Source organism: Chamaea fasciata, unplaced genomic scaffold (genome assembly GCF_029207755.1).
Source record: "Chamaea fasciata isolate MVZ Bird 193981 ecotype frontalis unplaced genomic scaffold, bChaFas1.0.hap1 SCAF_6, whole genome shotgun sequence".
Lineage (NCBI taxonomy): Eukaryota > Metazoa > Chordata > Aves > Passeriformes > Sylviidae > Chamaea > Chamaea fasciata.
The window spans coordinates 4,121,245-4,138,491 of NW_027094091.1; the positions used below are offsets into that span (position 1 = coordinate 4,121,245).

The 17,247-nt window shown below is 36.5% G+C and overlaps 1 protein-coding gene across 2 annotated transcripts in view; it reads right to left on the reverse strand.

Annotated features, from left to right (window-relative positions):
• HTT (huntingtin) overlaps positions 1-17,247 on the reverse strand; it is an 80,974-nt gene that overhangs the window by 16,737 nt on the left and 46,990 nt on the right. For both annotated transcript variants that reach the window (XM_066185249.1, XM_066185250.1), the window contains 15 exons: positions 16,749-16,987; positions 15,328-15,470; positions 12,299-12,506; positions 10,650-10,791; positions 9,229-9,408; positions 7,592-7,768; positions 7,269-7,345; positions 5,885-6,023; positions 4,174-4,296; positions 3,065-3,278; positions 2,711-2,856; positions 2,082-2,259; positions 1,696-1,791; positions 1,071-1,258; positions 315-441 (listed from right to left, as the gene is read on the reverse strand). In XM_066185249.1, coding sequence (XP_066041346.1) covers positions 315-441; positions 1,071-1,258; positions 1,696-1,791; positions 2,082-2,259; positions 2,711-2,856; positions 3,065-3,278; positions 4,174-4,296; positions 5,885-6,023; positions 7,269-7,345; positions 7,592-7,768; positions 9,229-9,408; positions 10,650-10,791; positions 12,299-12,506; positions 15,328-15,470; positions 16,749-16,987 — 2,377 coding nt within the window. The remainder of the gene's footprint in view (positions 1-314; positions 442-1,070; positions 1,259-1,695; positions 1,792-2,081; positions 2,260-2,710; positions 2,857-3,064; positions 3,279-4,173; positions 4,297-5,884; positions 6,024-7,268; positions 7,346-7,591; positions 7,769-9,228; positions 9,409-10,649; positions 10,792-12,298; positions 12,507-15,327; positions 15,471-16,748; positions 16,988-17,247) is intronic.

Sequence of the window (17,247 nt, forward strand, 5' to 3'; positions counted from 1 at the left end):
AGTTAGGGGGAAACATGCTGCCAAGCATGCTGTCAAGCGTATGCTCCAGAAAACAAGTGGTCATTCTGCAAGAGCACACTGAAATTTCCCTGAGCTGGAATAAATTATAGAAATTAACCCAAAAATTATTCCCTTAATTGAACAAAATGTAAGAATTACTGCAGCACAATTGCTAACCTGCTCTGAAACACTATCTGTCTTCCACATAAGCAACAAAAGTAAGCAAAGAGTTTCAGATACAGTTATTCAGTAATTTCAAAACACAGGAAAATGCACAATAAGAGCCAAGTGCGTTCACTGAATTTTGTACATACCAAGTGTATTAATGCGATAGATGAACTCCTTAAAGATTTCCTTTTCTTGAAGAAACTCTACTGGGATTTCAGGAAAAACTGTGCCAAAGTCACCTGAAGGCTTTGGTGACCAGCCTAATTTCCAGACCTAAAGAAGTATAGTGGAAGTTTAATTATCCAAAGCAGATACAGTATTTATATTAGAGCTCTAAATATACGGGCATCATTCAAAGGCAACAAGACATCAGTAAATAAAAGTAGTTCTCCAAATAGAAAAATACTCCAAGGAAGATGGAACATCTAACAAAACTTACATACAATGTACACCGTATTTCTTATTTTAGGGCTTTTTCCATTATACTTCCCACTGTAAATTAATTACCCAGTTTTATGGTCTAAGTTTAAATATAGAAGCAAATAAGTTCCTGCCACATATTTCAGTTTAGAGATTTTGCAGAAATGATGCTGAAACATAATTCAAGGAAGCAAGTTCACATGCTACTGATGCCTGAAAAAGCACACTGATACATCAGAGAGGGGGCAAAAAAGTTTCAACAAAAAAAAAACATGTTTTGACATCCCCTCAGAAACAGAGTGCTGAGAAACAGAGAAACGGCCTTGCACATATTGTTACTCAGTGTTCAAAAAGAAAAACTGACCAAATCAGCTTAAGGTTGAAGTCCTACTGTTGTAGAACTTAAGATGCAGCACCATGTTTGGTTTTCAAAGGTCTTCAGTAACTTTTAAAGTCCTGAAAGCAAAGCGTAATAAACATACCAAGGGAGGTACTCTGGTGTAGCTGTTCACTAGAGGCAGCCTTGCTAAACTGATGATGATGTTCTTGAGGACAGGAGTGAGAAATGCAGGGATGCTGCTGTTTCTTTTGTGCCCCAGTGACAAGACAGTCTGTAAGCATTCCACCATCTCAGCTATCATTTCACATGCTGCAATAATGTGTTTTGTTTCTTTGTTGGGAGAGAAAGAAATTCAGTTTTATGAATCCACCCAAAAGACAAATAATTTTAAAAAACAGAAACACAAAAAATTCTTAACAAAAGAGTATGTTAATTAAAAAGGACAAAACCATAATGACACATACAAAGAAATTATAAAAATTTAAAATCTCACACATTAAAAAGCTCAGTCTGTAGCATGCTGCACAGCTAACATAATCCCTCAAAAGAAAAATCTGCGTTAATGTATAACTTTCAAGAAGAAACAACTATACCTGTCAAAAATAGGGGAACCTATATTTAACAGACATTTAGCAAATACAAATAAGGTCTCAGGTGAACTTTCATTGTTAAAAACAATAGTAATGGAAAAGAAAACAGGAATGGAAAGTAAAAATATTTCTTCAAGTTGAAGTTTAGGGCAGAAGCAAAATTCACTGTTTACTTACTCTGTACATTTGAATCAATTTCTCCCTCACTTAAAGGTTTTGAAGTATTTTTCTTTCTTTCAGGACTCAGAAGTTGATTACCAGGTTCCACAGCAACTGAATTGGAGAAAAATATTTGAATGACACACTATTACCTATTTCATGTTCTATTTTTTAATTAACACCACAAACATAGCAGTCAAATGTTTTACATATCCAAGGCCCTTGCCAAGTTCAAAAGTAAACACTAAATTTTAAATGGAAAACTAAAGTAGTAAAAACTAAGTCTGTCAAACAAATAATTAGTAAGGACTCAAAGGAAATATTCCAGACATGCAGCATTTGATCAGTGATGACTGGCAATCTATTAATAAATTTTTTCTCCAAGCTGATCAAACGGCACTCACCTGCTTCTATGATAAATCTAATGCAGTTAATTAAGGAGCAAGCATATGTCACATGAGCTGCAGATGACAGCAAATTCCAGAGACTAGGCTGCTGTAGTGTCAGACAGCAACAATCCAGACCAGCTTGAAGATCCACACTTAATGGAATCTGGTCATTCACTAAATGCCATGATAGTGCCTGTACAAAAAGAGAAGTTCCCCATTAATAGCAAATTAACACAACAGAACAACTTCTAACCAAGGCTGACTTTTTTTTTAACTCAGCAAAATGTAAAATTTTAGTAGCAAATATATCGTTTTTTTTCCTGAGAGAACACTATTTTAAGTGCAAGAAAATGATGACATTTTTATACTGTTTATTAAGAGTCCCCAAAATCAGTGCAGGACCCGTTCTCCCAAATGCCAGCATCATTCCATCAATCAACCTCTCCTTGCATAAAGCTGTGCTTGTCCCACAAGCCAAATCTGATTTACTAGCACAGGTCAAACACAAAAGAACATGAAGAAATTTCTAGTTAAGACAAAAGAATTGCCCCAGTCAAGAATTACTCAGTGGTGATCAGTTTAAGATAGAGTTGTTCCCTCTCCCAACAATTCATCACATCTTTAATTATGGTGTAGTTTCTTACCTCTACTGACATCACTACAAATTTCAGGATATCATCCTCTTTGTCAGGAGGAACACGGAGACCAGCTGGTAGTTTTGAGAGTAACAACAAATACTGAGCCAGTGCACGACAAAGTGTCATCACAGACTGATACATCACCTCATCTCCTATAAAATAAGACTGGATGAAATCTAGCAGTTTGAATCTTTTTCTATTCAATAAATGTTTTTCAGAACTATTTCATAAGCACTTTTATGCCGGGTATCTTGATTTTTTTTTTTTTTTTTAAATAGTAAGTTCATGTATTCACAAGACATCTGTAAAGTATCTTTGCAGAGGAGAGAATAAACTTTAAAAGACCATTATTTCTATTACCAAAGATATCGCTTAGTTTTTTCCAGTAGGCTGATGGCTCAGTTGGCAATAGTGGTTGAAAAACCTGGTGGTTGGCTGGAAGGTTTTGTACAGCAGAGGACACATGATCCAGAGTTACCCTCCGAGCTGTTTCAAAGAGGCTGCTCTTCTGGTCCCTTGAGATCTCATTCATGCCAAGGCTTAAACAAGGTGCTAACAAGCTTAGGTTAAATTCCTGAAACCAAACAGGAAATAAAAAGAAATCGCTTTTAAAGTGAAACTAAGTTTCTGGTGGTATTATTTTAATATACTAATGCGGGGGTAAAATTACAGTTTATTGATTAACGTAACTTATTATAAGCTCCTCTGCTCCACTGTGGTGTACCAATATGGTTTAGCCCACACTGGCTCCAAATTTAAATTCCAACCAGTACCTTATTGGAAAGAAAAATCAATATGCTTCTTCCAAATTTTCAGGACAAAGTGTGAATAAAGCTTAAGGATGATATATATACAAGGAATACTCAAGTAATAAGTTTTCAAACAAACAAGTCAGGTATCTTTTTAGAAATAGCTTCCTGACTATTATTTCTGCATAGCAGCAGCGAATATCATGGTGAGAATTTGAACAGAAGACATTTTTAGATACAAGTTATTAGATACTTAGATACAAGTTACGTCCTTTATGCCAGATTTACTGGCTGTGGCCTGTTACTGGCTTACTGGAAGTCATCCAGCACAGATATTGAAGAGGCTACAGAAAGAGCTGGCCTAGGAAGAGACTGTATGGCAAAACAAGATGATGTAAAACAGTAACACTAGATTATTCTGATTGCAGCACATAAATAAACCTTTGCTGCTTCCACTCTATCTACTCAACCTGTACTACTAGTAAGTTACTATTAGCAACATTGCTAGACACAGATATCCACTGTTTTACACAAATATCTACTATTTCAGTTTCTAAAATTAAGTGAATTAGTTTTATCAGTATATCTTATCAGTATCGGTATTATTCAAATTTGAAGTGTCTACATTTAAGAATGTGAACACTTCAGAATGTAATCTATTAATACTACCAATAGAACACTTGAACTAATTTCATCCTCTGCCTCTGACAAAGAAGTTACCTTGCTGGTCATGAAGGAGTTGAGGTCAGGCTGAGGAATCCTATTTACCAGCTCTGCTCCTTCCAGCAGCGCTGCGTCGGACTTGATGTAGCACTGGGACCGCACTAGTGACACATACCAGTCCTTTAATGATCAAAAAAGGAAATTTATTACACACTTGTTTTCAGAAAACAACAAAGTGTATGGGGGGCAGAGGGAGAACTGCTCATTAGCACTGAATGTCTAAGACACCCGTAGGCTACATTAATATTAAAAAAAAAAAATCCCTCAAATTAAAAAGCAAAGCAAAACTAACAAGTGGTGAAAGGAAATGGAATATCTTAAACTGGACCAATGGATGTTCAGTGACAAGTTGTCCATTTCCATAAAGACTGGACAGGAAATGAGGAAAAATGAATCTTAATATATAGTGCAGGTACTTGTATTAAAGTTGAGCAGACTATCTAGAAAAAAAGCATGGAATACTAAGCAGTCACACAAATAACAGAAAAACAAATACTATAACTAAGGAAGGAAACTCTTCAAATATTCAAATAAATATTTATTTTTATATATTATATAAATAGTAAATATAAATATTAAAATAGAACATAAATACAGTAAACACAAATTATAACTATAATAAATATATTGTGTGTATTATGTTTATAAACATTCAAAGATTCAAATATATTTGCTGACATTAATTAATTACAACACAACTGAACCTGTCAGAGTTCAAGGAGCATCTGGACAATGCTATTAGTCACAGGACTCCTTTTTAGGTAACCCTGTAAGAAGCAGGGAGTTGGACTCACTGATCCCTATGAGTCCCTTCCAACGTAAGACATTCTATGATTCTGTGAACTATCTGGAAGTTGTGGGGGAAACATACAAAAACTACTTTTGTTTAGAATTTACAGTAACAGACAAAGGAGATTTTTGGGGTAATTTGAAGAGAAAGCTATGGGTAAATGGTTTCTGGGCACAGCATTTTCTCCTGCTGACCAAGTAGGTCTCAATGCCTCCCCAAGACAATGACTGCTCAGACTCATTCAGACTATCAGCTAATCAAGTAATTTTTGCCATCTCAGTTACATAAGTTTCCTATTACTGTGTATCACTGTAGAACATGAAGGGATGAAAAGGAGAAATTATTTGTACCATGGGAGAAACTAGAAAAAAATAAGACACAGAAAGCCCCAAGACTTGCTCTTAGACTCCACTTCATTTGGAAATGAACATGTCTAAGTTCATGAAAGACAGAAACAGTTCAGTATTCTTGATTGTTCTCTGAAAGTAATTTAAGGCTGAGAAGGAGAAACTGAACAAGCAATGTTTAATTTCCAAGAGACAGCCAGCAACTTACAGCAAATGAATAAAGCTAATAACTGTAGCAAAACACATCAAGAAAACGAGATTATTTATCTGTCTCTATTGGACTGTATATAAATCTTTCCACTAAAGTTGAGCAAAGAAACCAAACTTGGTAAATTTTTCACAGCACTGTCAAGATAACAAACATCTCTGTTTGTGCCAATTATCCATCCTAAGTTCAACAGTCAGCCAACACACATGAAATTAATCACTGATCTATATTTGAGATACAATATGACAATCCTGAGAGCATCAACTGCATAGTAAAAATAAGCTGCATTTAAATATTTTGTAATGAATAAAGCTTGTTTATAGCCAAGGCACTTTTAGTGACTCTTTCTAAACATAATCTTACTTTGTCTAGAACAACATTCTCTAAAGCTGGTTGGTCTTCTCCATCGAGTGGGTGTGAGGTAAGCAGAGGTGAAGGACTGGTTGTGTCTGGTGCTACCATAAGACGAAACCTATCCAGGAGTGAGTAGAGTCTTTGGTGTCTGAAATAAGAAGAACACATCAGCAGAGAGCTATCTCAGTTTTGGAAATAATTTAAAAATAGAAAGATATCCAGTGACTCAATTCTAATCCCAGGACAGTAGGGTCTTCAGTTTTTTGTTAGATACTTGCAGTCATATGATGCAAACTTTCTTTGGGTATCAGAGGCCAAAATTAATTAACTTAGCACCACCAACAAATAAAGATTTAAATATAATTTAGTGTTAAAATGTGTGACATACTTAAGCTTAAAATACAGCCTTCTTTATCCACCTAATCTTTTAATGAGAGCAAAGAATCAAAGTTAGTGTACAGATTATTTGACTGCAAAAAAAATATATTTTAACAGATGCTAATCAAAAATCCACTAAAACTATATTTCTATTTTTAAAAAATTATCCCTCACTATACTAAAAACTCCAGTTTCTGGATTTATGTCAGTGCCAGAGATTTTTTCTTTTTTCCTTTTCGGTACAGGTTTCTTATGTTCGTTTGTTTGTTTGTTTAATTCCACCACTGCTATCAAAAACCTGTACAAAGTAATTTTTTAGAGTTTTTTTAAAAAAATAAATAGAACATTACCTATGTAGGCACATTACTACTGATCTACTGCAGTCTCACATTTTAGTTTCTTTCCCCTACTTATTTCAGTCCACAGATATTAATCTCAAACAGCAGTAACAAGAAGAGTAAATAAAGATCTTTCCAACATAAAATAGAAGGTTTTCAAAAAATGAGTAATTTGCTCCTTTTTATACAGCAGTTTAAACAGCCAGGAGACCAAACAGTTAAAACTTTTAACACAGTTGTCTGGGAGAAAAAAAAACAAACCCAAACTAAAAAAAGCCCCAAGCCCACTTAGGTTGAACTGACAATATTTTGCAAGTTTGAGGAAAATAAAGTTGGCATTAGTAAAAGAGATTTTGTCAAGAAATTAATTTGCAGCTGCTGTCTCTCAAAAGTTAAATACTGAGTGGGATGCAGGAAAGAGAATCTGAGGCAACCCTGTAGAGCTCGCTTTAGTTGTTAAGTAGCTCTTACTGGAAATTCAACACAGCCAACACAACTGCCCCTTGGGCCAGAACATGCCAGCATCTTATGAGAGGCTTTACTCCTGGTTTACCCCCAAAACAACCACTATCTGACCTGTAGGAAAAAGGCCAAAATGTGGGAAAACAGACTTAACGTGATTTGCATTAGAACATTACTTAGTTTGACATTTTAACGGTATTATTGGTATTATTTACCTTGCTGCTAATCCACTGTTTTGAAGGTACTCCTGAATTCTATCCAGTTCTTCAACTGGTAACTGAGCAATGCTGTTCTATACAAAAGAATCACAAGAATTTTACAGGACAGATATATGTAAAATCCCCAAAAATACTTCTACCAGATTAACAAAGTTACAGGCAGGTAAAGCGAAATAAAGTAAACATTCAGGCATCTATATACTAACCAAAAAAATCCGTCAAATGGAATCACTTAATCATATTTTGATGTACTTTAAATCATTGCTCTTGATAACACTGGCACTACCCAAAGTGCTTCCCAGGCATGGATTTCTCTGTACCTGCAGAGTTGCTGCCAGCAGCATTTCCACACGGCGGCAGGCCAGGGTGTCCACCATGCGAGCCAGCACTCGGAAGGGAGTGCACAGCAGCTTGTCCACGTACAGGGTCAGCACAGCCCCAGACTGGCTCAGGTGGATTCCCTCCAAGCACTGCAAGGTCTTCTTCAGGGTTGTGGGCTAGATGTTGAAACAGCACGAAACAGAAAAATAGACAAAAAAATTACAATCGATTTGGAATATAAAGATCTTAAAGCTAAAGGGAAAGACATTCAGAAAAAAAAGATAGCAGACAACTATCTGATCAATACAATCATCTCTGTGTGAATGGGTTACTGGGTTATTTAATGAATATGAACACTAAGTTGTTTGATGTGTAACTGTAAAAGCTTACTCTTACAGGAGTAAGCAAAACACTGGGAGCAAAACTTTTAGGGGAAAAAAGTTATAGATTTAAATGAAATTGCAAAAAAACTTTGAACACAATGAGAAACTTCAACTCTTTCTGGAAGAAGGTAGGAATAACGAATATGTGCATAGTCAAGACACGTGACAGTACAGAAATCCAGACAATCCGTGGGGATTTACTGAGCATATGTTAAGAAACAGCAGTAGCAACTCAGGATCAAAAGGGTGTGCAAATAATTTTTTTTTAATTTCTTTTGTTTTTTTTTTTGAAAATGAGCACCAATTCAACACTAATATTCCAAAGGGAGAAACACAAAGACAAACTAGTTTGACTCATGAAACCAATCTTGGTATAGAGCAGTCTTGTTAACACCAGCTATTTTAATTTTACTGTCTTTCCTGATAATTACCAAACATTCCACACAGTGACTTCATCTTCCATTGAAACATAATTTAGTTCATGCTGCTCATTCTCAGCTACTGAAGCCCAGACTAATATCACGTAACTTTAAAGCTGCCCTGGATCTGACAGAGACAATGGAAAGAGACAGGAAACAGCACTGAAGCTACTCAGGGTGCAGGTGGCACAATTATCTCTAGATTATTATCACATTAATCACAATTATCTCTAGAAAAAGTCCAGCAAATGACATTTCCCATGATTAAGAGATGCATACAACCTTACAACCTTACAAAATATCATCCACTCCTTTCAATTTGAAAACTAAAATAATCAACAGAAATAATACCCTGAATTTCTCAGTGATTTTCCCTCACCAAGAGGCTACAACTTTCAGAACATATCAATGGGAAAGGCAAGAGCTCACAAGTCATTTTCATCTTGTCAGGGCCTATGAAGATGGACTGGTTCCTACTCCTGCCTCTGTAGTTAAGTTTGCTATCTATACTACTAAGGCACTGAAATCGAAGTTGAAAGTTACAGCTTTCATTTACCCATCAGATATTGATTATGTGGGATAATATCCATGAAGGAAGAAAAGCAGCTTAACCATCTCCACTTGAATTCATATATTTGATGAACTGGAACACATTTAATACTGAAGTTGCTAATATAAGGTTTGCTGCTTGCATTTTTAAGTAAGTGATTTTAAAAATAAAATTAGGAGTCGATAAATGACCCAGAAATGTCAAACTTTGCATACTTATCAGTTAAACTTATGCTGACATAAAGTGACTTTATTCTTTACAAGAAGTCAAAAAGTTAAACTTACAGCTGCAAGATTCTCACACCGTGACTGAATGGCCTGGATGAAGAGACCACTGGCTGCTGAATTCCTGTGAACAGCACTGATAAAATCTTGTACCGGAGGCTCATGGGACAGATTAATCAAGTCTTGAACATGATTCACAATAAGCCAGGTCAGGTGTTCTGAATCATGCAGATTTTGACACTAAAGGGAAAAAAATGAAAATCTGATTGCAGTAAAACCAATGTTAAGATTTTAATTACTAAACATGACACAACATAAAGCTTCTCATAAATAGTTCTGGTAGTTAAATAATGGCATAGAGTGTCTGTATCTTCATACCACCATCATTATTTTTACATAGTAAGTTTTCTTAATGTTTTGCTCTTGTTGCAAATTAAGGTATTTACCATGAACGTGCATATTATTTTTCTAAAAACACTAAAAAACAGGTTAGAAACAAGTAAATTGAGAAGGTTGATTCAAAGATGCTGCTTTTAATGAAATGGTGTTTGAAATAAACATGCACACAGAGTTGTCTTGTAAAATGTGATTTTCATTTAGGCTTCCTAAAGATCTCGTATTACTACTGGCCTTCAAAACAAAATGAAGAATTTCTAGAAAGCAAATCCAAAGAGATCTGTCAATAATTAATGTCAAACCTCTAAAGGCTTGTGTACATCAACAAGCAGTGGAATGCAACACGAAAATATCTGTAGACTTAACCAGGGAATGCTGAGAGCTTGTACAGCACCTCAGTAAAGAGGTTCTGGAGCATTTTACCTTGGATAAGCTCTACTCTGACTCTAGTGACTGTGCATTAGTACTTGAAATGTTTCCTAAACATAGCTTTCTGTTCAAATGAACCTGAAAGGAATGCAGTTTCCTTACCTCAAAACTGATCTGAGGTACAAAGCCCAGTGCAATACCTCCTACTGTTGAAGATTCACTTCTAAAGTTACCAATGAACTAAAACTAACATTTCAGCAAAAGGCTGAAGCCACAGAAATTGTTCTCACTGGAGAACCAAAAAGGAAGTTTAAATGTTAATGTTAAACCTCTTTGCTTATGGTGTAGAGATGGGAATTTGTTGTCTCCTGGACACTGTGCACTGCTACTGACGCTGGGAAGTCTGGAACTACTTAGTGTGCTCCAAGCACCTCCTAAGTAAGGGATGTGATATCCCGAAGGTAATTCTATTACCCACCAGGTAAACTTGACAAGCCAAGAGAACTCTCAGTTCAGAACAGAAAACAATGCCAAACGAGGTCATATCTAAGCTTACAGAAGTGCCATCTGAAAATAAAATTACTAGTTTCACAGATCCTCCTTTTTCATTTAACACACACTTCACTTTTTAGTTAACACGGATCAGTAGTAAATGACTGTCAGCATCATAAAATACCTCAAAACTGTAGTTATAAAAGTCATAATTCAAAACTTACAACATAATCACAAAAGAGAATGAGTGCTCCTCTTCTCACTATCTCACGATTGCACATGCCACGCTTAGATTCCAAGTCAGATTCATCACTGTCTCCAGATACATGAGGGCTAAGCAATTTAGTAGTAGAAAGGCTGTGTCGCCTGCAAAAAGTACATTATATGTTGTTACCATTTTCTTGGTATGGCTACTGTAACATGAACAACCGAAGTGCTTGGAGTATCCACACATGACCTGTCCTTCCCTGTAAGCTTCATCCAAACATCACACTTCCTTGAAGTAGACACTTAGCTTTCCATCAGATGCTTATTTTTTTTACAATTGCAGTATTGCTTATTACTTCTTCAGACAATCTAAAGAACTAAATGAGTTATTTAAAAGAAAAAACATGGGCTGTTGCATCTCTGGTAGGGTAGTAGAACCTACTACTGTATTTTCTTCTCAAACCAAACCAGTGCTCTTGAGCACTTAGTTTAGTGTCATTAAAAATGACGCCCAACCCAGAAAAGAGATGATAGTGGTAAATAAAAAAAAAAAAAAAAAATTAAAATAATTGCTGTTTTAGTTCAGAGAATCATCAAAGTTGCCTGTAAGATCACCAAATCCAACCTTTAACCTAGCACCACATCATGGCTCATCACTAAGCCGTATGCTGAAGTGCCACATCCACACACCTCTTCAACACTTCCGGGGATGGTGATTTTTCCCTTCCCAAGACAGCCTTTTCCAGTGCCTGAGTAGTTGCCCTGCTTTGCTCATAATCCTGGTAATTCCGTATTTCCACAAATTAGAATAATACATTTTCAATACATAAGGTTGAACTGAGGCAAGAATCTCACGTTTGTGAAAGTACTGATGCACTTCAGTTGTAGAGCAAGACCAGACTGCCCAACACTCACTGCACAAGCACCAGAAATGTCTCTCAAGTCATTTGTTCACCTCCCTCTACAGTTAAAACAGAGGAATATCCATCCTCACAGGAGGACCCTTTATTATCCACTGAGGACAAATCATTCCAATGCCTGACAGGTGGGATAAACAAACCTCAAACCAAGAGAATACTCATTTTAGAACCAATCTCCAAATTTCAGACAACTAGTGCTGAGTGAGGTTATTACAGTGCTCGATGCTAATGAACCAGCAGGGTGCCAATACCATGTTTTGACAGCATTTAGCAACAGACCCACTGAGAACAGATAATCCTGTAGGTACAGTTATATGATCAGATTGTACTGTCACAAACACAGCCGTGTCCATCATTTCCACTGGCTGGTTGTTTCCTAGGAAGTGCAATATGAGGTCACCAAATAAACATGGAACACTGAGTATTTTGCTATAGTTTTTTCCACAGTTTTAATAAAAAGTAGTACACGGATGAAACTTTCTTGCCTTAGAAGTGGAGAGATTACCTGGCAGTTCTTCTGAGGAGTAACTGAGTGCAGGACACACTTCCTTAGTTTGGAAGTCACACCAGTATCAGAAGAGACAATATGTACACACAAAGTAAATGCCTAACTACATTTGATAATCCAAGCAGCACCATTCAATGGACTGACAGGCTTGGGAGAAAGCAGCTGGATTGTTTAAATATGATTTTAGAAAATATCATTATATGAAAACACACTACTAGGAAACAAAACCAAAACTTACTTTGGGGTTTGATGCACTTCTGACCACCAGTTGTAGTTGGTATAATTGACAAGAAGCAAGATGTGACACCAGAGGAGAACTAAAGAAGGATGAGTGGGAATCATGGACTGAACAAGCTCACTCAGACTTTCAAGTGTATAGAAACTACCATCAGATCCATCTCCTGTAAAAAGTCTGGTGGCTGCAGCTGTGATTCTTCTAAACATCCCTGAAAACAATAAAACCATGTTAGAGTAACAAAGCTCTAGTCTGAATTCTGAAAGTTTAAAATTATTCAGGGTAGAATTCCTGCAAGAAAGGTAAATTCTAAGCAGCTTTACAAATTTAAGGCAAGGGATGAAGTTTGCCCAAGGGCAGTGTGTAAACCAGAAACGACCGTCTCTCAGACCCAATAAATAATGTTTAGATAGGTTTCATGACAATTCTCATTAATCTGATAAATGAAAACCTTCATTAAATTTAAAAATGTCACCTGTGGACCAGGGTTAGTTTGTTTGTTTATAAATTAAAACACAGATTTTCTACTTCAGAACCATGAGGTAACCCTGCATGTTAAGGAAGAACACCTACAAGTATCTTACTTCAGAGGATGGTTTTCCAAACACATTTAGTAGAAACTAAATTTATTCTCTTTCATCCAATTTCTAAAGTGCAAAAATTAGGTATTTCTGCCATTACCCTGAAAATGGAACACTCAGCAAAATAGCAGAATTTTGCTTTCTGATTTGCTGATTCTGTGTTTGTATGCCAAACAAAGGTTGGGGGAAAAAAGAAATTAGAAAATGGTGGGAAAACAAGTTGTCTAAAGGTGTAAGACTTTTTGAGTTTCTATGAGAAGTGGGAAAAAACAAGTTTCTTCAGAGTCAGTTAGAAACCAAGAGCTAATCAGAATAATGAAGGAAATCTGCAGTGTTACTTGCTTTCCTTGGCAGACATACAGAAGAATAAAGCTGTAAATTCCACAGCCATGCGGACCAATTTAAGCTGCCCCCAGGACTGACAAATACACAATGTAAATAGCAAAGAATGGGAAAAATAGCTGAGTCTTCAATCTCTGGTTCCACTTATTAGCAGTGCCAGCCCCACTCCAGCTCCCTGCATTTGTAGAAACTACACCATCTAGTGACTTCCTACAGTCACAAAAGTCATTGCATGCTCATGTTTTGATTTTATTTGCTGATCTTTTATTTTGCCCATGCCTTTTCTTTCTAAATTCAAAGGAACACATTGAGAATGTTCACTTGTAATCTAGCAGCTTCCTACAGCTGGAAACACAGGAGTCAGCAATGCTCACACTTTGAAAAAACTGCAATGGGTGAGAAGACAAAACATGCAAGTAGAACAGTGGTTAGAAATGACAGAATACAGCCTATGTTTCCAGACATAAATTGCTGTAAGCTACACCCATAGTTAGGAGAATATAACTTAAAGAGAAAATAATTATGGAGGTTCCAACTGAACAAAAGAAAAGTACTATGAATTCAGGCAGTTAGTTAATCTTCAACTTAAATAAATATGTTATGACATGAAAGTACAGCCCAGGTGTCTGAACAACTTTTCTTCTACTCTGTTACACCATACAGGTACTAGTGTTAATTATATACCTGAAGTTATTTGTAGTTTTACACTAGAGATCATCCAATCCACATATCCGAATGCTCTGCAAGAGTATTTTAATATTTAATTTTAATTTTGCATGAAAATTTCTACATAATTCGTGGCAAGAGTCCCAGTGCAGCCTGGAAGCCAGTCAAAGCAGCAGAACTAGCTGAGCCTTCAATTATCCCACAGCTCCCACTGTGGAAGAACCCACTGCCCCAGTTTCAATCACCAGCTTGATTTTCTGATTTCACTACTCCTGGCTTGATCACTTAATCACTTTATGCCAAAACACCCTGGTTTAAATTATTTGTTATAATATTGGATTCAAAGATTTCTCCTAAAATAAGTCAATATATACTTTAAGATACACATTATTATAATTATGTAATTTTATATAATAAAATAGTATAAAAACATACTAAAATTATTACTGTAACAAACACATGGGAAAAGAATTGTCACTCTGCACGTCCAGAGTTCTGGGCCCTAAAGCACACCTAAAACAAAGATTAATTTTGTGTTTCTTCACACACACTCCTGGAGTCTTTGCACCAAGAACCTTGGTTTGGAGAACTCCCATTTGACAGACTAAGGCAACAGAATGCAGAGATCCTTGTCCCATGTCTGCAAGGAAGCCTATGAAGAACCAGGGACTTGTGCCAACACCTTTTAAATTGCTGACAACTAAGAGTAAATCAAGGCTGCATTTCAGCTGCAAGCTGAAAATCAGAAAGAAAAAAGGGCAGTCATAGCAAAGAAAGAATAAAAGGAAGGCAAGACAGCATCACTATTCAGAAAATAAGGCTAAGGAATCAAATTATGGACTAAGGAATTACCAGATTTCAAAGGGGTACATATTGGGTATCCAGCAGAAGAAATCTACGGAAAAATTTCCAAACCTGAAGAAAGGAACACAAGACAGCTAGCCGGAAAAGTGCTACTTTTCCTGGTTTTCTAGGGTTGTTTTTTGGTTGGTTAGTTTTTTTTGTTTGGTTTGTTAGGGTTTTATTCACTTGTTTATGTATCTTTACTAATAATGGCAAAACCCAGGAACCTTCCTTGTCATGAGTCTGAGCTAGTGGTCTGTGACTCAGTATTTTAAGCTAGACATACCAACCAACCTCCAAAATGAGACAAAACATGAGAAATCCAGACACAAATTTGGAACTGAAAAATTTTAGACAGTTAAAAGGAGAGATAAAAAGTCACTACTTACATTCTGTTCCACAAAGACAGAAGCAATGTGCAAAATGTGCCCTGCATGCATGAGCACCATGTTTGGTTAGTTCTCTACACAGAGTAAGACATAACATCTTCAGCACTTACATATTCCTTCTCAGTAGTTCAATGCATTTATGAGCTGTCCTGGAACTTAAAAACCACCCTACCACTGCATGCTATGACATGGGCAACATTTCAAGTATTACCTGATTTGAAGATATGTATTAAGCACATAAGCAGCGTGCCCAGCTCCTGGCAGTAGAAAGTATGTTGCTGCTCATTCATGTCCACTTTTAATTGCTTGGTAACAATATCTTCCAGTAGGATGCCAACCAGCTGTAGTAAGAATCTTGAAAGAAACACATCAATCAATAGGAAAACTGTCAATCCTCCAGAAAAAGATGACGTTAGCCTATGAAACCTTGGTTTGAAAAATAAAATATTAAGTTCTTGTCCATTCATTAACCTAAAACAAATAGGATGCTATATGATCACAAACACTTCAATAATTACATCTTAAATCTGGATTATCTCTCATCAGCTACAATCACAGTAGCATTCATACGCTGGCCCAACTCACTTGCAAAGGAAATATTCAGAATGCTGTGGTGTCTTTATAGTGATTTCCTAAAAGCAACTGAGCTAAATCAAATTAAAACCGATCTGTGACAGTTACCACAGCTCAGCTCAGCAGGGGTAATTCAGCAAGACACAGTAACTCACCTGTTTAGGTCACCCTATCTATCCACCCTCTACTACACAGGTTATTTATCAAACCTCCAGCTGGGACAATGTGTGGTGTTAAAAGAAGCACCAAAAGAGGCCATCTGAGGAAAGCCATCCTTGCTCCTGGCCATAACCATTACTCCATTACTTACATCACTGCTGTTGGATGTAAGGTCACAGTATGGGTATCCAGAAGACCCTCTACCCACCACCCTCAGAGTGAGTTGAATGACATGAAACAGCATTCTATTCCTATCTGAAGTTCCCCTACTCGAGTAAAAGGTTATTATTTTCTAAAACAAACAGCTATTTCAAATGCTTGCCACCACATTAAAACATAATGCCTTAATGACAAACATTATGTCAGCATAATACTGCTGCCATCTCTCCACAATTCTTTTGCCTGAATTTTGTCACTGTCCAAGGACATCAACATGGGAGGCCAACCAGACAAAGCCGGGTCTTAAAAAAAAAAAAGAAAAAAGAGCAGGACTAACTCAATAGATTTGAATCCCACTGCTGTTAAGTTTCTAATACAGAACCTGGGCTTCCACTTAAAAGTGATGTTTCATCCCCACACAGAAAGGAAGGAAAGCAGTGAAGTTTCTGGACCTGATTTTACTAAGTCTAGGATTCACCCATTTTAACAGCTCTATTAGGCCCTTCACTTGGCTTGAGAAGAGGTACCAGAACAATTCACAGTCCTACTAAAATCTGGTCAACTTCTGCGTCCCTGTCCATCTCAATATTCCTTCCTCCATACACATTTCTCCCATATTAACTTATTAATAGACTTGATTCCATTCAGACAAAAGTTTTATACATGTTAAATACTGCCCAGTTTATCTGTGATTTCTCAGAAGTCTTCACCTTTCTCCAAGTTATTCAAAAGACAGTGTACCTGGAAAATGTCTCTTCAGGTGGGTATTTCACCTGTTTGACCTCAGCGCGATCCTCTGGTGTGGCCACGTTATTTTCTCCACATCTCAGTCTGTTGATTGCTTGACATGAAATCAAATATGGTGAGAAGGAAAGCTCTTGTATACGGGATAGAACGATGTCTTCTGTTGACTGTGAAATCAGAACTCTAAGGATAGCTAAAATTCCAGAAATCCACAGCTGGACAGTGCTCACTGATGCCTACCACAAACAGAAATACAGAAGATTGAATAATTTTGAAGTTAAATGACACAACATAGAAAAGCATTAAAAAATTAGCATTTTATTAACTTGCAAAAAAATCAGACCCTTTTGAGAATGGAACAAACCAGAAATAAATTTTAAGTTCAGATCTTACAAAACGCTGTTCCTGTGGTAACTGTCAAGCTCATATTCCCCTGTAAACAATCTCTCAGCTGTAAAAGCAGTACTAATACTTTTATAAGAAAGATGTAATTTAC